Raw genomic sequence first — 24328 nt, 5'->3', positions numbered from 1 at the left:
ATCAGCTGGGAATGGTTGGGGGTGAGGGGAGAGAGACAGGACAAAAGACTCGTGGAAGAAGGGAGCGAAGAATTAAACATAACTAATGATTCTCCCTTCTCCCTGTACACCAACTGCTGCACCTCCACCCACCAGTCTGTCAAGCTAATCAAGTTTGCAGATGACACCACCGTTATTGGACTCATCTCGGACGGGGATGAGTCTGCCTACAGGAGGGAGGTTGAACGTCTGGTGTCCTGGTGCAGCCACAACAACCTGGTGCTGAATGCCCAGAAGACAGTGGAGATTATTGTGGACTTCAGGAAGCACACAGCCCCACTCCCCCCCATCATCCTGACTGACACCCTCATCACCTCTGTGGACTCATTCTGCTTCCTGGATACCACCATCACCCAGGACCTGAAGTGTGAGCCCACCATCACCTCCGTGATTAAGAAAGCCCAGCAGAGGATGTACTTCCTGAGGCAGCTGAAGAAATTCAACCTGCCAACACGGACGATGATGCAGTTCTACACTGCAATCATCGAGTCCATCCTCACCTCCTCCATCACCGTGTGGTACGCTGGAGCCACTATCAGGGACAAACAGAGACTGCAGCGTGTTGTGCGCTCTGCTGAGAAGGTGATTGGCTGCAGACTCCCATCTCTGCAGGACCTGTACACCTCCAGGACACTGGGGCGTGCAGCTCGGATCTCAGCTGACCCTTCTCACCCTGGACACAGTCTGTTTGACCTGCTCCCCTCAGGCAGGAGGCTCCGGTCCATTTGCACCAGAACCTCTCGCCATAAGAACAGTTTCTTCCCCTCTGCTGTTGGACTCATGAACAATAACCATATGACTGTTCCCACCCCTAACACATGACCCTACACTGTGTTCACTGCATCATTCCATGTTTGGCACTGATCATCACCTGCACTCATGTATATATATCTATCTAGTTAGCACTTTTAATTCTTATTTTTATGTTTATTTAAGCGTTATATGACAGTATGTTTGCACTAAGTACCGCAGCAATTTCCTAATGTTGTAAACCTGCTCAACATTTGGCAATAAAACCCTTTCTGATTCTGAGCAGAGTTTTGTATAAACACAGAGTGACAAAGAGATGAGTGAAGAAGAAATAGTGCATTGCGGGAAGCCATTTTCTGTCCTAATGCTAAGTATGGTGACTAACTGCTTGTTTACCCTTTGCAAAAGAGACAGTGTTAAAATTGTCACTGAACTTTCTACAGAAAAGACATGAAACTTATTTCTATGATGAATTAACCGTTACTAAATCCATCATCATGAGGCACTCTGAGATAACAAAGATCATAAACAGGAAGGTACAAACATGCCATCTACCCAGCTACAGTGTTTGCTTTTTGTTTTACTTCAGCGATAACCCATGACATGTTTATCTGCGCCATTCTAACGCAGCAATAAATTCTTGGAGTCGGTTAACTAATTTCAGTTACACAGCAATAACTTGAATGCTGTATTTTGACATGTTCTTAAATTTCCCAATTTAGGATTCTGACACCACATAGAAACCCAATATAGAGCTGTAGTGCATGTTTTTAGTATTCAGAGCTATTTAATTTATGAATGACCCGCTACAAAAAAGAATGTGTACTGTCAAAGGTTGCACAGTCTCACTTTGAAGTTATGTTAGCAGAAGTTCTTTATGCAGATATCCAAGTAACATTTCATAAAATAAATACCAAAAATTCTCGAAAAGATCCAAAAGAGTACATTTTAGTCACACTGGTATGAAACAGCACGTCATCCTATTGTGGAATTTTTTGGACATTCCAGTTTCTTGATTTGTCCTGAACACTGATTCAAGCCGCTACCACACACATGCAGAAATAATGACCGCAGTCTACGGTCAAAATCCAGTCCCACAGTGACATGGCACTGTAAAGCATGTTTGGCTTATTTTTTTCCCCCGACTGGTGGAGGGAGCTGGGAGGGTGTCTGGTAGGGAAGTTCACCTCATGTGATTAACTGCTGGTTGCTAGGTGACAACCCTGGAAAGGAGCCATACATGTAGCAGCCAGGATTTGAGCTCATCCATCGTGCACCTCCGAACCAACCGCTGCTGTCCAAACCACCGCGTGTACACACAGCCGGTTGCCATGGGGATTCCAGGGACATTGACTCAAAATAAAATGACATGAGTCATGATTTTGAAGACCGATTGTTTTTCTTCTTACACTCTGTTCTTTTTTTTTGTTTTTTGTCTTTTTTTGTTTGCACTGACAGTGGAATCTAATTTTTCACAAAGGCAAAACAAAGAAAAGACCAGAAGAATTCTAAGGACTTGACCTTAAACTAAAGACATAGCAGATGCTGCACACACGAGTTATACAAATGATATATAATATGATGTATAACTTTGTACACTCTTCTCTTTTATGTTACATATGCACAATTACTCCTGTTCTGCATTTCTCTGTTAATGTTGAGTCCAAGGCCACAGGCTCAGCAGCATCCAGACACATTGCCTGGCTATTTCTGACTACATGCTACATGTTAGCATCTGCTGTATAACACTGGACATTTGTACTGTGTTACTGGAGTCAGACAGGGGAGGTGTCAGACATGTTGTGTATTTTTTTTTATAATACCCAAAGTTTAATTTAGCACATTTTAAAAATGCTTTAAAGCTGGGGTGTTTTTCAAATGTCCAGACTGATGCAAGGGATCTTCTCATCCAACTCTTTGGAAGAAAAATATTAGAAATCCAAATGACTCCTTTAAGTTTGAACGTGGATCAGATTAGGCTCAACGAACAGAAAGAATTCCAGGTAACCCTAAGAGAGGAAGGAATATAGGTTGATACGGCACTTTGCTTCTCCACTGGGTGACACGAAAACCAATCAACTTGACAGCGGTCTCCAATTAACAGAAGACTGCCACTCCTTCCACCACCACCACCACTGCCGCTAGTCTTTCTCAGCCCCACTGTGGCTGGAGTACTGGTCCCATTTCTGGATGAAACATGGTCTCCATCCTAATTAACCCAGATGTGGATATTAATAAGATGAAAGCAGGTCTAGACTAGAAATGGGGCAGATTGAGAGAAGGTTCTGATTTCAGAATGGTCACACTTAAGTGGGACACCTTGCCCCCCCCTCCGACAGGGGAATAAGGTCTGTTTCTATATAAACTATACCCCGCGGCTCTTTTTAATTGGTCCCACTTCTCTTGAGGTTTGAGTGCTATGAGAAGCTGAGGATATCTATGAAAGGTGGCTGTGTAGCACAACGACAACAGAGACATGTCAAGCAGATGGAGACAAATGACAATTATCACCTTTTATGTGAGTTTTCCTTTTTGGAATAAAACATCTCACGTCTTTACTTGCACTGAGCTCTACCAGAGGTTCCAATCTTGATCCTATGTGACTATAAAAGGAAACCTATTAAACATCATTCTTTCACACCTGCCAGTGCAAATGACTTCACTACTTCTTCCAGAATCATGTATGGTGTGAGAAATGGGCCAGGACAGGACAATAACTATAAGACTGTAAATCACCTGGGAACAAGCCTGTCCTAATACATGAAATAGATTATACAAGTGAAAGAACAGATAAGAATGTCAGCAAGAATCTAATTGTTCTTGTTTTCATTGCATCATCTCGCAGTTAGTGGGAGACGGCATTAAGACAGTGGCAGGTCAGCAGACACTCAGGGGACCAAACAGGAAGGAAGCAGAGATGGGCACAGACATGACTCATCCAGCTCATTGTGTTCATGGAGCCACCAACATGCTGCGTTGTCTTGTGCTAACAAGCAGCTGAATTAATGAAGATTTTAAGAACACAAAGACATGAATTAATAAGCATCAGAACAAAAGAAAAGAAAAGCTGAAGGTCTCTGTTTTACAGTAATCTTTCCCCAATGTTCATGATAATTTCAGCTGAGAATGGATAAATCCAGAGGAAGGAATTGTGTGCAGTTGTTGGAACCACAGCGACACACTTTCTTCTGGAGTCCATCTGTCCTCCTGGCCTGTGCATCGCTTTGCATGGGCAGCAGCTCTGCAGGACGCTGGTTACTGTATCCTCCTGAGTAGTCGAATGTCAGCTCCTCCTGAGCTTCAATGTCCCGTCCAGCAAACAGCGCCAATCTGGGAATTACAGAGTGCACACGCACTGGCACCATGACCAGATTGGGCATGCAGGAGTGGTTGAGAAAGCGACCCACGTTTCCCACCTGGGCGGGGTCCACAAACGTCTCAGTGACGGAGCCCGTGCCCGCGTGCTCCCTTACAGCGATAATGTAATTATTTTCTTCAGACCTCTGGGCAAGCTGTCGGCGCCTGGCCTCCTCAAAACTGATCACCTCCCCTGCATACTCACATACAAATGCCCCGTGTGAGATTTTCTCTAGTGTCCGGGCTCCCCAGCCCCTGTCCCGGGTTTTGTACACTTGCAACCTAAACCGCAGCCCTCTCTGCACCACCCGGTTAGAGCAATCGTCACTGCAGGTGCAAAGGGCATTACACTCAAATACAGGTGAGCAGAAACCCGAGTCTGTTCTGTTGAGGTTGAGCAGCGTGCCTGTGCCGTCATACGTCTGGCCATGGGTCTGCAGGCAGGAACAGCTGTCAATGCAGCACGAGTGGGAAAGGCAGGAGCATCCAGGAAGGGTAACTTCACTGGGGTCTTCAGTGGATCCTGGCCCCTGAACGTTATCTGGAGAGTACTGAAAGACAACATAAAGATACAATGAGCGTTGCAATTTAAAAAACAAAACAAAAAAAACAACAACTTGTGGAAATTGTGTAAAACAATACAGATGAAGAAGACAATCCACAGATAGTAATCAAATTCTTTTGTTTTTTTTGGACAGTTTGTTTAAGCATACAAGACTTTTAAGTATCTGAAAACTGTCAACCTCCATTAACAACCACATCCACACACACAATCATAATATGTCCTCTGGAGCATCACGAGTAAGGAGTTGAAGTTTAGGAGGCAGTTATTTCTTGTACTGCGTGTTGGTAATGTGGCTGTGATGCTTTGCTGCCATCTGTTGGTAAAACAATGTGTTGCATTTAAAAGTGCTAAAAACCACCAGGATTTTAGGAGGTTTTTGACACTGAGGGTTTTCTAGATCACTCGGTTACTTTTATACTCATCTTTTAAATGGCATTAATGAATTACAGCATTGTTTCTGTTTGTTTGGCTGATCCGTTTACACAGTATTAGTCTTTTTTGAAACTCTAAAATAACATAACATTGGTATCAACACTCAAAATCATATAAATGAGAGTTACACTGGTGACCTGGAGCAGCACCACCATACATCTCTTTGGCATGCATCTACTTTATGTCCATGTTTGCACAGGGCATGAACAGAAGGTAGAGAGAGGAGCTGTGATTCAAAGTCCACTCTCACTGCACGTCAGTTTTAATTTGTGATCTCAGTTTGAGCTGTCATCGAGGCCACGGCCACAAAGTCAATATTAGGGGAGGGGAATTGTAGAAGTAATTCCAGTGTAATACAAATGTATTCAAATTCCATCTAATAAGCATGTACACTATATAAATGTGTAATGTAACAACCTACACATACGGTGATTGGCACTTCACTCGGACATCTTGTGAGCTTTCTGATGATTAGAACATAATAAAAACACTCATGTTGGCTGAATACAACTGTTCGTATGATGCGTGGTGAATATGAAGCTTGAACTCAACTTTGAAAGCTAATGTTAACGATGGCTTAATCATTACATTTTGACCAAAACACTTTCCTTCCACTCCTGGTAATTACTGGCCCTTTATTTATTATTAAAAAATATGTAGTTCCAGCAGTTTCGGTTTAAACAAGACACACAGACAGTAACATTAGTTTTTCATTTGTGTCAAGACTGAAATGAAGTGTTATAATTGCAAGGTGTTAAAATATTAACCACCCAGTAAACAGCTGATGGCAGCATTAGCGATTAGAATTGCTAATGACTACTTTTGGATAATGGTGTGTGGCTACCTGTTACAGCAAACTAAAAACACTATTTTATGCGTTCATGTTGTACCTGTGCCTTTATGACAGCTGGCACAGGCTCGAGCATTGACGTAAAACTAAAAGGACGAGTTTCTGAGAAATGGAGGGAATATTAGTGCTCACATTTTGATTATATTTGCATATTTTTGTGTGTGTCTCATCCAAAATACGTTATACGGACCAAAGTATTGGACACTACCTCTTAATATCTGAATCTCATGACCACAGGTGTATAAAAATCATGCTTCTAGCCATGCTGTCTGCTGTTAAAAACATTTGTGAATGAATGGGTCTTTGTAAAGACCTCAATAAATTCCGGTGTGGTATTGCAACAGGATACCATCATTGCAACACGTCAGTTCTTGAAATTTCTTCTTTTAAAGATATTCCATGATCAACTGTAAGTAGTGTTGATGCTGCAAAGTGCAAGGGTTTAGGAACTTACTAACGCCATTAAGTGACAGGCCACGTCACTAAGTGCTGAGGATCATAGTGTATAAAAGTTGCCCAGGCGGTTTTGGCCCAGTGGCTTTGTCCATATATTGTACAGCTACGTACTACTTATTTATAGTTACATATCCACAGGACAGTTAATCTGAGATGTTTTAAAAAGCTTTTTATGTTATGTTTTTTGTGTTCCCACCAAGTTTAATTAAAAATTCCGATGTCCCATGATTAATCTAAACACCACTAGGAAAAATAGTAATTGGCCTGTATCGTTGCTGTTTGTCTTAACTTACAACACGTTTAATTAAAGTTTTAGTGTCACCACATTAATAGGCAAGAACTACTTCTATTTTAACCACCCTTACACTAAGCTAGCTAAACATAGCGGCTAAAATATCGGTGCAGTGTTTTGAAATGCTCAAACGTGTTCAAATAGAGAGAAAAGCGAGTTAAAGTATCGTTACCTGAAAAGTATGAAATGCCAGTCCTTCAAATAAAACGGGAACCTCCTCCAGACCTCGACTCAGATCACCGCCGTGCGCGTCAGTCACATTCATTCCTGTAGCTGCCTGAAACAGCGAATCTGCTACAGATGTCAACAAACCAACTTCCGGTGGCTTCATTAGCAACTTTCGCCCTCTAGTGGTGGCATTACACCACAGCAATTAAAGCCTGATGGCCATTATTGACCAGCTGGACAAGGACACTTATTTTTCCACGTGAAAATGAAGAGTTCAAACACAAAATCAATCAGTTTTATGACATTATTTTTTTTCTTATTACTGAGAAAAAAAAAAACTTCTTTCCGTCTTTGGTCTTCAGTTGTTCTTGCATCCTTTGCACTTCATCCTACAGTTGCTTCCAGTATTGCCTGCAGATGGCAGTATTTCACCAGGAAAGCACTAGTATGACTCTTTTGAGTCCTCATCTCCAACACATTTGCAAGAGAGGAAAGCACTTGTTTTAACAGAAGCCAAACATTTTAAAGTGCATTTAAAGTGCTGAACAACCTTATGTGCTTAATGTGCTATACCTTCTGTTTTCTGCGATGGGACTTTTCATCTGCATCCTCATCTTCCATCTCTTCAACCATGCAGAGATTCCATGTTTAACCTTTCTGTGGTGTTACACTGGCATGTGTAATTGATATGCAGTGCTTTATTCTGTGGTGGTTATCAGAAGCAGATGGAGGGAGGTCACATTGTCAGCTGGCATTTCCATGGTGCACACAAGTGACCGAGGATTTTCCTTTGAGAACCAGCCTTCATCTTTGTCCTTGGGCGAAATTAGTGCTGTCAGTAAGCCTGCATCAAGAGTTGGGACTGCATATTCAATCAACTGAAGTGAAATGCAAGCTTTTGACAATAAACTAATTGACAAATTGACTAAGTGGACAACATGAGGGACTGACAAATATAAAAGCTTTTGAAACATGTACCACGAGATCTCCTTTATCTGTTTATTTGTGCAAATTGTAAAATCTGTCAATTTGATCAGTTCTATTGAACAGATTTAGAATTCCCCTTAATTATCCAAAATATATGAGTTTTCATCCATTTGATCTCTATGAGGTCATGCAATGGCAAGTGCTATTTTGGTCCAGTGTGCAGAATTTAGAAGAATATATTGGCAGAAAATTAATTTAATATTCAGTTAAATTTTTATTAGTTTGTAATCACCTGAGAATGAGAATCACTGTGTTACTCTTACCTCTGAATGAGTCCTTTCTTTCTAAGGAGGGAACAGGTTCTCTTCTTTTAGTCGACTGTGTTGCACTGCCGTGTTTCTCAAGTACCCAAGAACAGACAAACCAAACCAAAGAGGCCCTTTTGCTTTTTCAGTGGTGGGCAAGCATACATTGTGGAGTATAAATGAATGGTTGTGGTTAAAAAAACCTCACTGATAGATGCTGTAATATAACACTTATTTTGGTATGATGTACCAAATGCGGTCCAAGGAAAGCCAAGCCTGTGGAAAGGTTGTAAAAACAGAGCAGAGCATTTGGGACTGCAGACAAATACTAGTCAAGTGTCCACACTGACTGTATTTCAAGAATAAGGCTCAGTGCAATATTCTGCTGGGAGATTTTTGTATATTACCTTGATACCTACTGTCTACATGACCATGAATACTGTCTTATGGAAGGGGTGTCTTGCTGCAGGATAATCTGCTAGGCTGCACTGCAGATGCTGTTCTGGGATAGTCTGAAGAACATGACTAAGAGCTCTAAGAGTGTTTATTATCCTCCATATTCCCCACTGCTTGGATACGCTGGAAAAGCAAGTTTGATCCACAAAGACCCCACTTCGCAACTTACAGGACTTATAGGATTTGCTACAAACACCTTTGTGTTTGACACTAAAAGAGATGCTGAAAAGGCCACAGTGCAGTGGATCAGAGCAGTGCTCTTACAATTAATTTTAAGTGGCACAATTGTTAGCTTGTTGCTGTTTAAATAATGCAAAGGCCAAGAAAAAACGTTTGACTAAATGGTGAAAATCAGGGAATTACAAACTCATAATTCATCCTCTGAGGAACTTTTTGACTGTATTCCACCACTTTTTCATTTGGCTGCTGTCAGCATCAATGATGGTCGAATTATGTGATCACTTTTGTTTTTTTTTCACTTTGTAGGCTGATAGTTTTCAACTCTGCTTACACACTGTGGCATTCATTCATTCCTAAAGCACTACCCAGTCCTAACCAGTACAGATATCAGCATGATTTTTTTTTCTTCTGTTCTCAAAATGTCCCTTTTAATTTTTTTTTGAGCAGTGTATATAGGGCGCATAGTCTGATGCCCTAATTAAACAACAAGCTGTATATCTCCAAGCTTACATTTGAAAAATGTTGCTTTTAAATAATTAAATATGAATGTGGTATTTTTTTTCTCTCTCACATCCAGAGGAGGACATAATATGACTTGGCATTGTGGTTGTACTTGTGCTGGTTTATAAAGGAGTGAAACAGCTTCACTTGTTCCAGATGAGGCAGGTTGATGGGGGTCCGTGGTAGGCGCCATTGTTCGGGATCCTTTGATTTTAATGAGAACACACACGCGTCCCAACACAAAGGAGCCGAGGCTGGACCGCAACTGGTTCGAGAGTTAATGAACCAAAGGCTTGAAAAGAGCATGTTCTCCGGGGAGATTATCAACCACGGTGAGGCACTCCCTCTGATACTGTGCTGATTGACTTGGCCTCAAATTGGCTGCGATCCTTCTTCCAGATTGCGAGGAAAGCTGTGCCGTGGCCTGGCCTGCTGGATGCCCTGTTGTCGACTCTGACAGTGGAGAACAAAGAAATTTTCAAAGGTTTTCCTCATCTGTCTGTGTCAGCGCGAGAAGGCGTGATTATGACAAGCTGACCCGAGAGGTTTCAAAGGGGCTTCTTCCAACTGCTCCTCCAAGTTACTCAGAGGCCATCAAAGGGAGTGAAGCAAACAGGGAAAGCGGCGTGTTTGGATCAGTCGCAGAGGCAGTTGGGAGAGTCGTGTTTGTGTTTTTTCGGATTTGGGTGGTTGAAAACAGGTAACTTCGGGTCGCATTCACGCACCCTTTAGCTGTAATCCCACGAGACTTCGATGTGCCTTCCTCTGCTGCCAGGCAACAGCAGTTACAATGTGTTTCACTCAAATGGCAAGATTTTGCAAAACCAATTAAGCAAGGAGTCAGAGGAGTTCATCAGCCTCCTGAGGCAAGCTTCATATTTAGCTCTTCACTCTGAGTTTGAAGAATGAATAAAGTTAGTGAGAAGTTTACAAGAAGACAATAAGTTAGACAGAGCTCCAGGTTTTGATTGAAACTTTTTTGTTTTTGCAGGCATCTGAAAGACGCACAAACAAGATGCTCCTGTCACCCTAAATTACAGTCAAGACCTGCTATATTAAGAATGTCGCAGGCCAAAATGATTAAAACTAGTTAATAAATAAATAAAATTGGCCTTTACTAAAACCCTCAATACTGTCAGCATTAAATAAGAGAAAATCTTGGTCTAAGTTAAATACTGAATACTTTCTCTGTTTACAGAATACTGGACCTGTTAATGAGGCAGTGGTGTCAAACTTGTTTTAGTTCATTCACATAAAAGTCAAAGTGATCCCAGATGTGTCGGCCTAGTAAAGTAATGAAAAAGTGAAAAAGTAATGTCCTAAAATCTCATGCCAACCCTCATTTCTTTATATTTTGTTAGAACGATTAGAAATCGATGCCGTGAATTATTGAAACGTGCAAACATACCTGGAAATAAAATATATAGGGTAAAACAGAGTTTTTAAGAGTGAATATTTGGTATGACCGCCTTTATTCATCATCACAGCCCGGACTTTCTTGTTGTTTCTATAGGTAGTCTTCAAGAATAGTTCCCCAGGTTTCATGAAGAGCATTTGAGATTTCAAGATGATCCTACTCTTCTTGAATAAGTTTGAGTGAGGTGTCTTTTTTTTTATAATTGAATGATTGATAGGTCAGTGTTAGATGACTTTGGCTCAGGTACAAAGATTGGACTAAAATGAGTGAAAAAGCAGCCAAAGAATAGCTTTAAGACTTTCAGATAGGGAACTATAAAGAAACTAGGGTTGACTCAAGACTTTTGCACCAGTCTGTATCAGTATATTGACATAAAAGTTTTATTTTATTTTAATTCTTTATGATTCTTCTTCATTTTCTAATCCTGTGCAATGTTGGTTTGAGCAGACCAGCAAAAGTATCACGTAAGATATGATTACAAAGGTAACAGGAGGCAATAATAACAATAATTACACCAGAAAAAGAAATGGAAAAATAATACATTGCTAAGATGGTAAAAGAGTGAAATCTGACTTTTATGTATGATTATAACGAACTCAGATCTGTATTGTAGTCACATTTAGTTACTATAATTAAATTCCTGTCACTCTCAAGAATAACACGCAGTAGCAAAAGTGTTTCGGTGTTTTACAGAGTAAAAATGGGAATAAGAGCACTGCAATCAATGCACAGCTTTCACAAATGAACTCAGCCAAGCAGGATCCCTGTAAAGATGCTGAATCTCTCAAGAGGTTCCATTCTTCTAAATCAAATCGATACCCTTTGTCAATTTCCACTTAGCCTGCTACGGGGTCAGTCCCTGTGTTTTAAATGGGTGTAATAACCAATGGACACTTTCTCAGCAGGACCTCTTCCACTCTGGAGAGAAAAGAAAGAATTTCTCACTGAAGACGATTTGTTTGCATTTAGCCTTCTTTGACAGACAGGTCAAAAGTTTAGGCAGGTACCTACATTAATAAGGGTCTAAAAGCATGTTCCCTTAAACGTAGCCGTTCACTTCACGTCCATGGAATTAGAACGTGTCAGTGTTAAGTTCAAAGAAATCATTAGAACAATACCATGGCGCAGATTTCACATTAGCTCGTGTCTATGCACATGTTGCGTTTCTTCAGCTTCTGCCTTGTAAATTGTAACTGTCAGAGTATAAAACAGTGGGTGTGCTCACTGTTCACTGCTGATGTTCAGTCCTTGATCAGTAACTATCATGCAGCCAAACGGGCTCCATATTTCTGAAAGCCATATGCATGCTGTCTTTGCATGCACACGGGCATGAAATGGGCTGTCTGTGAGATGTCAGCTTGCAGAGAATGAATCCAATACTCAGCAGTGAATATTTTTTAATGGTGTGTTATTATCACAGCAAGTGAAAAAAACAGTTGCAAACTAGCCTTGTTTCCTTGAATAAAAAAGAAGCTAGGTTATATGATTCTCGGCAAATATTTGCTGGTAAAATTGAATTTGATGTTAAAACTTAAAGTGCCGAATGACTGCACGCCTCTCTCGAGCCATGCGAGTCTGCAAAGCTGTTCTTAAGTGGAATGATGGTGTAAGCTAAATGCTAACTGTGAGCGTTGGCCACTACGAAAAGGCTCTCTTTTTATGTGTTCAGCACCAAAGTAATCCATATGGATAAGAAACAGTAAAAACTTATATGATTTACTCATGAAAGTGGCCACTTTCTCATTACTTTCATATATTGTTTTAGTAAGTATCCAAAACATACAAGTTTCATTATATAATTTTTCAAGGGATCTTATATCTGTTTTCACTCTTGTATGCTTTTCATACAAGTTTCACACAAGACAGATACAAACTTTATAAGATTTATATATATCTTTTCCATATACTGCAGATATTACCTGATCTTAAGCAGGCTATGCTCAGAGTTTAAATCAGCTGGAAGTGACAGGTTTATTAATATAGAGCAATGTAGATTCTCTGTTGAAGAAATGTATTGTAGGTGCAACCTGTTGAGGTTAAAAACTACAAAACTAAAAACTACTACTGCAAAACTACTACAGCATAAACTGTGTTTCACTTTGTCACTGGAATTTGCATTTATTCACATTCAGATTGTGATGCAGAAAATGTATTTTTTTTTTAAATAAAAAATGTAAATTTTTTTGGTTCAAATCTGCTGCCAACACTTTTCTTGTTACACTGCTGGAATTTCAGCTATTAGAACCCAGATTACTAAACTGATAAATTACATTTGTAGGCCAATAAGAATACCTATTCAATCAATAAAATTCATTCAACTTTGAGCTGGCGACAGACTAAAGTGATTTCCGTGTCTCCTTTAGAGACAGCGGGGTGGTATCAGAGCTGAACACACAGACTAACCTTTACCTTTCAACTATATGCCTTTTAAAGTTTCACAGCTTTAATGTGCAGCTTTCATCTTAGAAATAAAAAGCAGCACTAAAAGCACAGTGAGCACTACTATAAAGATATCAATATATTTATTTTACCTCTGTGCACACTTTTGATGGTCAAATCGCCAATGAAGCTGAGTTTCTGCAATATTAGGTCTGCGCTCCTGTTTTATTTATAGTGTTGTATTTGACAGTTGCATTTTTTATAGATCTCTATCAGCTGTTCCTCTGGTAATGTCTCTGACTGGAGTAAGGAGTGCTCAATCAATCCATTTTGTACAGCAGAACTGTCAAATGACACGTCAAGTGCCCCCTTTTATGTGAGAGTGCACATAACCTGGAGCAGAAAGCGTGTGTCCGAAATGAAAGCTGGCAAACACCATCGTGATAACTGTTAATCCAAAGCTCAAGTTTTAAGCTTGTCTATGTCAAACATGCTTCATTGTATATCTCCCAGGTGTATTATTTACTGTGTATATAAACATGCTGGTATGAGAGCATTTCCAACTGATTCTCGACCTGGAGGAAAGTTCTTAATTTTAATTTGAGTGAAAACCATGGCTGCCAACCTCTTATATACAATGAAAATAAATAAATAAGAAATCAGTGAATCATGAGGCCATCATGCTGTGTCACTTGGAAACTGTGACTATACAAAGATTTTTGATATATTCATAATAGTCAGACACTTTCACCTGCTGATGGCCATTGCTAAAAAAAAAAGGTTAATCTTTTTTATAACAGCAGTACATTATTTAATTACTTACTCTGAGAAAGTCATTTATCACACTGATTGTTACAATAATTTTTCGTTATTCACTGAAACGATCCAAAATGCACTACAACAGGATATAAAAGCGACAGTTATTGTGATTTGGCACTATATGGCAAGTAAAATTGAGTTGAACTAAACTGTCCTATAATTTCTGGTTAGCAACATAAATCGTAGGCTACAGTCCTGGATGCAGTTTGGATTTCACCACCCTGCTCTTGTTGGTTTAAAGTAATGTTCATATTGCCACTGTAGGCCACTCTGTTATTTACCTCCTGCGCACAAACTGAAATCTGTTCATTGTGCTCAGTTTTTCTCTTTTAACCCGCTCACGGTGCAGATAACTGAAGCCCCCCTGCTTTTAAGCAAGCAGCAATATAATTGTCAGTGTCACGTAATTACTGAATTTAGCTGTTAGATTACTTCATATGTGATGTTAATCCTGCTGCACCACCAGTGCTAATGGCTCCACAGATTATAATATAAACCAAGACGGCCCATCTATTTCTTTTTTCTTACCAAGCTTAGCTTAGCATTTTTGGCTGCTGCCATATTTTTTAATCCAAACGTGCCCATATTTGGATGAAGGATTGAAGTTTTAACACTGGCCAGCTTTGTTGGCAAACTATCCCACAAACACAGGTACCCCTGCCTACCAAAACTGTGGCACAGGTAACAGAGGATGCAGCTGCCTGTGTCAGATCACATGATGAGTTATTTAAAAAAGAGGCATTATTCACAGGTGGTGTTATAAAGTGTTACCAAAAAGATTACTAAATTCCTTTTTGATACCAGATGATACATTTGCTAATTTTATTGCAAAATTGGGCATTTTAACATTTTGGGATGAGCTTCAAATGGCTACTAGAGGAACTGCTGTTTGTTTCGCACTTTTCATTCCTGAGGGACTAGTCAGGTAGGCATCAACATAATCAGGCCTGACCGATGTGTTCATAAATCTTTGCACAGAAATGCCTATCAATAAAAAGTAAACCTCTAGTCATTGTACAGGAGAACTTGAAACTGCCGCCCTGATAAAGTAACAAACCCCCACCTCCTTTACCCTTTACCATTCAGGATTTGAAGTAAAGGAGGAGCTTCATAAAGGTGAGACCCATTTGGGTTTGTGTTAGTCAACAGATGGCTGACCTTTTCCAACCTGCTTTCTAATGTCAGAGTTGTGCTGGAGGAAAAGTCGGAAGCAGCGTAAGGTCAGATGTAAACCAAGGTGGAAATCCACTGCTTTTTGTTTTAGTTTAACTTTAATACACAGATAAAAATGGCCACTCCCACACACCAGTTAATATGAGTATGAGTACATTTCACATTGTTTTAACAAAGCAATCAGTACATTGATGACATACACATTGTTTCACCTTCATGACCCTCAAAGTTTCATCTGTCTCTGCTTTCGTTATTTGCTTATTTTGGGCTATTTTTCACATGGATGCTGACTTTCATTGCCGAGCCTGTTTGAATTAAGACACAACTGTAATAGTAGGAGCTACATCTAAGAAGATGGAAATGAGCTTGAATCCTCTGTGTGAGCCCCGAGACTTAACACACATTCATGCTCACAGTAGGCTGCAGGCAAAAAGCGTAGCGCTTTAATTGGGCCCTCAGAGAAAACAGCGGAACAATCCATCCAACAATTCATTATGCATTTAACAGATGATTAACATTACTGAAATACATTATGGTTCCACGCTGTTATTGTGTTTTTGTGTGCCATCATTCAGACACTACAGAAGTAATAATCTCATCACAGTCGAGTCCAACAAGTACACGACAAGAACAAGTGAAGCAAATCACTTTCTTTTGAAGAAAATATAATCTGATCAAACATTATTCAGCTTTAAATATTGTTCAGCTTTAAAGTTACTGTGCAACTGTGTAATAAAAATGTGCTCACGACTTTGGCCTTGAGAGCGATAAGAAGCGATCGCCTCATCCTGCAGGTGAAAGATATCTGCAAGCGAAGAGACTAGAACACCCAAGGCCGATTTCCTTTTATGGAGTTGTTTTTCTGCTAATGCAGCACTTTCCTCACAACCCCCTCCTGTAAGTTTTAGAGAATATATACCCATCCTCACAGCAAATATTAGGAATCTCCTGATGTGAGCTGTGTTGAGAGGTTGTCTCTGTCTCAATAAAAGTTCACTGATTCCCCATCTGCCGCAGGTGTCCGGTTGTCTTCATTCTCCGCCAGCCTGGTTAAGTCAATTCCTCCTTAACATCTAAAAGAACCTATTTAATGAAGGAAGACGGGTTCACTTTGTGTTTAATATTATTCTATTGCTGTTGTTGTTTTTTTTATATCCTCCAATTGGCGTCACGAAACAGGATCCGCTCCAGGTCAACTGGAACGGATGAGAGGATTTCGGCAGTGGTCTGAGTGAACGGAGTTTGGACAAAAGCTGTGTGCACACAAAAACAAGGTAAGCAGACCTTTTATTTCTGCTATATTGAACACTATAAAAATACTTAGTGTCCAAACTCCTAGTAATTCATAACCAAAATTGTCTGGCTTACTTAAGGCTTGTTGAGAATCAGACAAGTGAATAAGAGATAAGTGAATAAGAAATAAGTGAATAAGTGAATAAAGATAAGAGTGAACTGAGGTCTGACCACGGTTGCAGCCGACGGGTTGCTCTCCGGTGTCGGATATATACCTCAGTGCAGGTCTGGGACCTTGAAAGGGTTTATTAGTAACGCCTTTCTAAACAAATTAAAAGGTTAAAGGCCTTGAGAATATTTTTTAGTAATATTCTCTAAACTACAGAAGGGTTAGGAAGGCCCAGAGGACTTTATTAGAAAAGATCCTCTAAAACTTAAAAAGGAGAAGTACTGGTTGGAGTCCAAAGGAGGGGTCCCTTTGATCAATAGGAGAAAACGGATCTCTTCTTAAAACCCCGATGATTTTAGTGTTTTAAATGTTTTGATGTTCTGTTTGATATTGGACACACATAAATACACGCTGAATGCTTGCTGTGGAACACTGGGCAGGACAGTTTGGTTCTCCGTTGTTCACAGATTACACAATTAAAGGAACTAGGTTCCTCTTTTGGTTAAAATAATACACCACACATAGAATTTTTTTACACATTTATTACATACATAAGGAGGGTAATGAGTGACTGCAGGTAATGTATGAAGTGTGAATGAGACGTGTGAACAAGGTGACAACCAACTAGCACCCCTATCAGGAAGCTCTAGGCAAGGTTACCCGCCAGACTCCGGTTTGGTAGAAGCCTGGTAACACCTGAAGGGATATTTCAGTGCTGACTCACCTTTAAAGCAGCGCCCCAGCTGTTAGTGCCTAACAGAGGCAGAAACCCAGCTGGCCCAAATTCTCCTTTAAAATCAATAAATAGAACATAAATTACCGGTGTGTGTAAATAAGTTGTATAAATCTGTTAGATCTGAAACTCCTGCTAAAAAACTTCCTCTCTACAACTCTTTTCTCTTCTCTCCCTCTTTCTCTCAGTTGGGATTCTGTGTGTGTATGTGTGCTGGAGAAATAAAAAAAAAAAAAAAAAGGAAAAGGGTCTCTCTCTCTGTCTCTGTGAGAGGAAAAAGGTGGGGGCCGAGTGAGCCCGCGGGGCCGAGCGGGTCCGCGGGAGCGAGCGTGTATGCTGTATGAGGAAGAAGGGAGTGAGGGGGAGCGAGTGAAAAGAGTAATCGAGTATTTGGTGATTTTTTTATTATTTCAGAGGCACTGGGTAAGAGTTTTGACTTTAGCTGTGAGAGTTGTGAAAAGAGCAGGTTTTTCTTTTGTTGTAGACTGTGAGTAATCGGTGTTTTTCTGCCTATTGTGCTGCGTGGAAGACACAGAAGTGTAGAAATGTTTGTGGTTTATCTTTGTTTGACGTTTTATATAGAGTTGGTTGATTCAGGGTGATTTCTCCCGTTTAAGGGAGGAGTTGCATTGTGGTTATGTTAAAGCTTTGCTGTAGGGGTATGTGTGTGATTTTGTGCTGGCTTCGCATGTTTAAATGGATGCATAGAAGTTTGTCAGTGAGAAATTGTTATGGTGGGGTTTTAAAGTTAGTAAAGAGTCAAACAACGCCCGCTGTTTTAAAAAGGCCCAAAACATCATAAAAGACACCTCACATCCTGGCCACTCCCTGTTCGAACTGTTGCCCTAAGGCAGACGGTACAGGGCAATCAGAGCAAGGACTAATAGACTCAAACACAGCTGTTATCCAACTGCAATAACACATCTGAATACTACAAAAATGTCCACCATGCCACTCTTGTGTTAATCTATGCACGGTCTGAAGCATGACGGTGGGAATACTTAGTATTTTAAGTATTCTATCTATTTTATTGATTGAATTTTATTGTTTTTTTATATTTGATATTACTAGGGATGATGCAATGATCGGGGACCATTCTTAATGTCGTCGGTCTCATGACAATGACAATAAAGTTTTTGATTTTGATTCTGATTCTGAAATACACCCTCCTCAAGAGTTCAATGATTTAGGCAGTTATGTTTATACAAATACTAAATGTATGTTTAGTGTCTTCATACAGGTGTTTTTTTCTTAACCTGGATGCCTGAGTACGGCAGCAGAAGACAGGCCAAGCTTTGGCTAAAATTCACGGCTGGACACCAGAGTTGTCCTCACCCCTCCCGGTAAAACAAAAAAGAGAGAATGTAGTTTGAGGCGGGTTTTTCTCGCTGAACTGCTCTGGGTGCTGTGTCCCTGAATCTCACCAGTGTTAACCTCTGGCGGAAGACATGGAGAAAAGGAAAAGATGTTCCTGGTAAATCACTGAAACAAATAAAACCACACACAACCAGAGAAAGATATGAGAAGGGTGAGGAACAGAGACATGTGCGTGTTAGAGACATGCCTCGTTTGAGAAAAAGTTAAAGTAACCCATATACAGACGCACCCATACATGCAATGAAGAAACAGCTTACATACATGTGCACGTACATGCAAGGTTAAAGTAGCGACACTTAACATACACCTGTTTTTAAATGATATAGTTTATACATTACTGACAATTAAACGCTTTGGGTTGCAGGACAACAACGTAACGTCAAAAGACAAAGACACTGGTCTGAGGATTAAGTGAGGACACGACAAATTTAGTGGTTAAAAGGGTCGACTTGGGACATGTTTTTGTTGATTGTTTAAGACAAATGACTACTGAATGATAGGAAATTCCTTTTTAGGTTTCTAAACAGGATCTTAAGAATTTTAACACGTACCTGTGTTGTCCTGTCAACTTGAGGGGTTATGAGTTGATTATATGGTGAAAAAAAAAAAAAAAAAACAAAAACAAAAAAGGGGGGAGACGAGATCTCGTTGTTTCTCCCCTCTCGGGATAACACAGCCAACACAGCACAGCCAACACAACATCATTTTCCTGTTCGCCTGTTTTGTTTTGTTTTTGTTTTTTCTGAGAGCCGAAGCTGACCTGGACTCCTACCCTCCCCTCTACCATCGTTGCCCTCTCCGCGACCATTTTTGACCCTTTGACCCCTGAAGGCCACAGCAGCTGGACTCACAACAACAACTTGAGGATGTCAACAGTGCTGCAAAAGAGTGATCTCATGCAGCAGAGACGGAGAGCACTAAACCTAAAGCCCGTTTCACTACACGGGGGAAATTCCCAGGCTGCGTCAGCTGACAGAGCTGTGACGAGACGCGCATTAAGCCCGGAGGAAAAGGGACGGTGAGCAGAAGGATGCTGACCTCTGAGAAGAGCCGAACAGCAGAGCTGCAGAAGGCCGTGGAGCAAAGTAAGGACAACATAAACAGACCCAAAGAGGAGGGGGGGACCCTAGGCCATGCGTCAGGCCGCTGGTTTACCTAAACTACAGAACAGGAAGGTGATGAACACAAACATATACCAACACACGAACACACACTTCTGCATGCGCCTACTTAGAATGAAGGGAAACACACACATGAACACTTATGCACTTGTTGAGGGAGTAAAAACTGATACATACCCATGCACTAAAATCAAAATGTTGATTTAATTTACTAAGAAGTGACACACAATGCTCCAGCTGCTGCAATGAAGAATGCTTTACTGACAAAGGCTCAATGCTGCACACAACAAAGTCAAATACAGAATTTGCTATAATAATAAGCCCAGAGGGCATTTGTGTGGTCTGGGGAGCAGAGTCCGGAGCGGTTTGGTTATGAAAATGATGCCCGTGCGAGATATCTGGGGCTTAAGGCCTCGACTTAATTGTTTACTCTACACTAAAAAGAAAAGAAAACACTCTGAGCAGTGGTGCAGAGTGAAAACGAGGAATTAACAGTGTGAGTTTTATTTCAGAGCGCCACGTCATTGTGATGGAGATTTAATAAAGGAGGAACACACGGACAAAGAAGAAGAGAAGGGGGGGCAGCCCTTGAACGCGATTGCCTGAGGCATTAAAGTTCTGTACTAAATTCTGGTTTCCAGTGTGAGAAAAGTCACGCAGTGCCAGTAGTAGAGCTAGGTTGAGTGATGATTCTAAATTACTGTAAGTAAATCATCGTACACCGTCCAAGTTTCATGAAAACGGGGATCTAGACTTTGTTGAACCCTAGGCAATTTGAACAGGTAAAAGTCGAGTGACCAAGTAGCAGTTGAATAAAAGTCATTGAATAAGTGTTGAAATAAACTGGCAGAATTAAGAGAATTAAAACATTTCAAGAGCTCAACTTACTTAATGGTTCAATTTTGTTTCACGAACGCAAAACATATAGGTTTATGAATATGAAAAGGTTGAGGTGGTGTTGATTTGACTCTGTGTAGGTTTAGGTTGGTATTTTTATTGATGGGAAGAATATTCAGTGACAAGTCCTAAGACCCGGGCGTCTGCATTTTGTTTTTGTTATTTTTCATTTTATTTTGTTTTATATTTACTGATTTTTGTTTGTGAATCTTTTCTTTAAGCAGATCTGCACATCGGAAATTACAAGCATTACACGTCGGCGAGAAAATTGTTGTAAGTGAGTTTCTCCGCATTGAAATGGGTTCTGGAGGAAACACTTGTGGGGACAATTAGAAACGAGAGTCCCTGTTTAAAAAAGGATTCAGCGAGGTAATCCAAACTCAAGTTCTTGTTTCTTTTTGAGATGACGTCATTTTGCTGAGTGTGGAAACTAGATGCGACGACAGGTTTCACTATCAGCAAAGAACGGATGAATGGATGAAAGACTGGGAATAAAAACAAACGGACTGACTGGTAAAAGATGACAAGACTTGACCATGACTCAAGGTTAACCACCTCCACCTAGATAGGATAAAAGGGTGGATGAATTTATGTGGGTTTCTTTTACAGGAGTAGAAGGATGACAAAATATTCGAGGATGAGTGAACCTGTAAATGCCATTTTTGTGTCTTGTGTTGCTTACAGAGGTAACTGCGCAGCGTTACCATTTACATTTTCTTCCCTACAGGGTTACAGTTTTAATGTTTTTCTATTACAGGATTTCTGGGCGGATGTGTGAAGAAACGGTGTTTATGGGTTAGGAGTTGGGGATGCTATTACACTGTATTCTGGTGAGAGTGTTGGGGGAGACACACCCTGTCTTGAAAACTGTGATTCTTTTACAGGAAATGTTTTATAGCACCTATGGAATGAGGATGCCTGACTACGGTCAATGTGCTGCTAATGTTTGCTTTGCTTTGGTGAGAGGGGTGCAGTAGAAAACAGACAAGTGACATGAAAACAAGTAATAATAACAAATAACAAATTTGGGGACAGTTTGACCTAGAGCCCACTAACTGGCCATTAGGGGCTCTCTCTCGCTCTCTCTCTCTCGCTCTCTCTCTCTCTCTCTCTCTCTCTCTCTCTCTCTCTCTCTCTCTCTCTCTCTCTTGGAATAACATTGCCCAAAGGGTGAATAAAGCAAATTGTGGCAATAATAGTGATTTAATGATTGGAGAAACCTGAACATGATACTTGTCTGTTGAGCTGAATCGTTTATTACTCTTATGATTTTCCGGTGGGACTATGAAGATTTTTTGGTACAGATTGCAGGTTGTTGCTCTTTAACTCCTAGAACACGCCCTTGGCGAGGTGGGGGGAACTGGACCACCTTTCTGTGCCCCATCATCCTCTATTAGAACACATCCAAGCTAAGTAAACATGTCTTGGCCCTTTCCCCCTGAAATGACAGGCAGGCAAAGATGTTGCGTCTTTGTTTGCTTCCTGGCCCTGGGTCTCATTCCCATTGGCATAATCCTGATCTGTGAAGGGCCCCCGACACTTCTGACACCTTCAAGTTCAAAAGCTTCGCCCCCTTCTGACAGTCCCAATCTGACAAATGTAGCCCCTAGGGTCTTGCCCACCACTTCCTCTCCAGTTTTACCATATTCACTTTTGAATGTCCTTAGCAGTTACCGTTCTGAGTTTATTTTACGGTTGATTTATTCTTTCACATTTTCACGTTTATATCTCTCATTATTATAGTATACTCTGTACTCTCCACATTTTTATCATTACTTATGCTTTTTGGTTGCTGAGTTACAGGAACTGTTAATTTTGTGTCACTACCCTGGTTGCACTAACTCGTTGTACCCTTGTGTGCAGGACAGCTGTTACTGCTTTCGTCGGGAACCGAGACTGCTTGCAGCCGACCCCTGGGCAGGGTGGTGCCTGGACTCTTTTCTCCTCATCTGCAATGACAGATAAAGACAAATGATAAGACCCGAGGAGTTTTTCGAGCCAGGCTTCGACACGTCTCTGTGTTCCTTTGAATGTTACTTCTTTTGTGTGTTGACCCATTTAAGATGGGTCAAAAGGGGGATTTGAAGAAAATATAATCTGATCAAACATTATTCAGCTTTAAATATTGTTCAGCTTTAAAGTTACTGTGCAACTGTGTAATAAAAATGTGCTCACGACTTTGGCCTTGAGAGCGATAAGAAGCGATCGCCTCATCCTGCAGGTGAAAGATATCTGCAAGCGAAGAGACTAGAACACCCAAGGCCGATTTCCTTTTATGGAGTTGTTTTTCTGCTAATGCAGCACTTTCCTCACAACCCCCTCCTGTAAGTTTTAGAGAATATATACCCATCCTCACAGCAAATATTAGGAATCTCCTGATGTGAGCTGTGTTGAGAGGTTGTCTCTGTCTCAATAAAAGTTCACTGATTCCCCATCTGCCGCAGGTGTCCGGTTGTCTTCATTCTCCGCCAGCCTGGTTAAGTCAATTCCTCCTTAACATCTAAAAGAACCTATTTAATGAAGGAAGACGGGTTCACTTTGTGTTTAATATTATTCTATTGCTGTTGTTGTTTTTTTTATATCCTCCACTTTCTTGTTGATTGTATTCCGCATTATGAATTTCAGTTTGTTTAACATCACACGGTGACATCAGTGTACGGACTGCGAAGCGATGTTCTCACCACTATTCAACGAGCAAATTGATATTGTGTTGGCACTGGTGGAGCTCATTGCCTCATTGCCCCAATACTTCAGAGACAGCATTTGTTTACCATAATTTCAGTTTTTCATTTCTGCTGTTCGGCGACCGTTCGTGGCCATTTGAAAAACTAATAGAAGCTGCATTGAAAACATAGATCTGGATGTTCTTTGGAGTTTACCTAACAAGGAAAGGCTTTGTGTGACTCAATGTAGAAGAAAGAAATGGAAATTTAGAGTATGTTGATTTAATGGTGTGCACCAATGATGAAACTGAGCATGTATGCTATGAATTTGCAAGGACATTGTGAACATGCTGAAGTTCATCAGCTATGTTTACCACTATACAGTTAGCATGCTAATGTTAGCACCAAGAGAAACAAGGACAAAGAAAAGCTGATGTGGTCTATAAAGCCAGTTAAAAGGACAAATATATTTTTTGGCCTTTTAACTGGCTTTATTGGATAGATACAGTAAAGATCGCCAGGAAAGTCATGCAGCAAAAGGCCACAGGTTGGACTCGAACTCTGGCCATGTGGCATATGGTTGCCTGCGCATCTGTCTGAGCTAAACCAGCACCCTAAAACCTGTAAGGTTTAATTGGGAGTGTGTTATAAAGCCCTTCAACATAAAGGGCTTTATAACACACTCTCATATCATTGAGGGGTTCATAACTACAGTGTTCACCGGTGTGTTGTGTTACAAAGTAATTTGCTACACTACGTTTTTCTGTTCTTCTGTTATCTTCGTGGCAGGTGGAAAGAAAGAAAAAAAACAATCAAACAAGTTTCTTTTTTCTTGTGTATTTGCGCTACAATCAGCAGATTTCAGTTTATGTGCAGGAGGAGGAAAATGGGGGAGCGGAGGACTGGAGGAATAACACAGTAAACATCCAGATGGAATGAATGACTAATTAAGTCCATGGCAAGAAACCCCTTACTGTCACACAGTAGATTAATTTCAAAGAACAATTATTGAACACAAGATAAATTAACTATTTTTAACCATTGCAGTTAGCTGTGTTCAGTCATCCTT

The 24328-nt window shown here is 40.5% G+C and overlaps 1 protein-coding gene across 1 annotated transcript; it reads right to left on the bottom strand.

The window, feature by feature from the left end:
* Positions 1–1582: 1582 nt before the first annotated feature.
* Positions 1583–7072, bottom strand: setmar (SET domain and mariner transposase fusion gene). Its single transcript, XM_086291426.1, has 2 exons — positions 6914–7072; positions 1583–4697 (listed from the first exon to the last, which is right to left on the bottom strand). Exons 1-2 carry the CDS (start codon positions 7070–7072, stop codon positions 3906–3908), a joined length of 951 nt encoding a protein of 316 aa, XP_086147552.1. The 3' UTR covers positions 1583–3905.
* Between the last annotated feature and the right edge of the window lie 17256 nt (positions 7073–24328).

Source organism: Aulonocara sp. 'chitande type north' Nkhata Bay, linkage group LG5 (genome assembly GCF_057382095.1).
Source record: "Aulonocara sp. 'chitande type north' Nkhata Bay isolate Kocher_YH1m ecotype deep benthic linkage group LG5, A_spYH_male_GT1.1, whole genome shotgun sequence".
Classification (NCBI taxonomy): domain Eukaryota; kingdom Metazoa; phylum Chordata; class Actinopteri; order Cichliformes; family Cichlidae; genus Aulonocara; species Aulonocara sp. 'chitande type north' Nkhata Bay.
This window is presented reverse-complemented; position numbering and strand designations above follow the sequence as displayed.

Coding starts and splice junctions, on each gene's coding strand:
- setmar (XM_086291426.1), bottom strand. CDS start 7,072: ATGAAGCCACCGGAAGTTGGTTTGTTGACATCTGTAGCAGATTCGCTG. Junction 4,698..6,913: donor TGGCATTTCATACTTTTCAG/GTAACGATACTT, acceptor GTTGTCTTTCAG/TACTCTCCAGATAACGTTCA.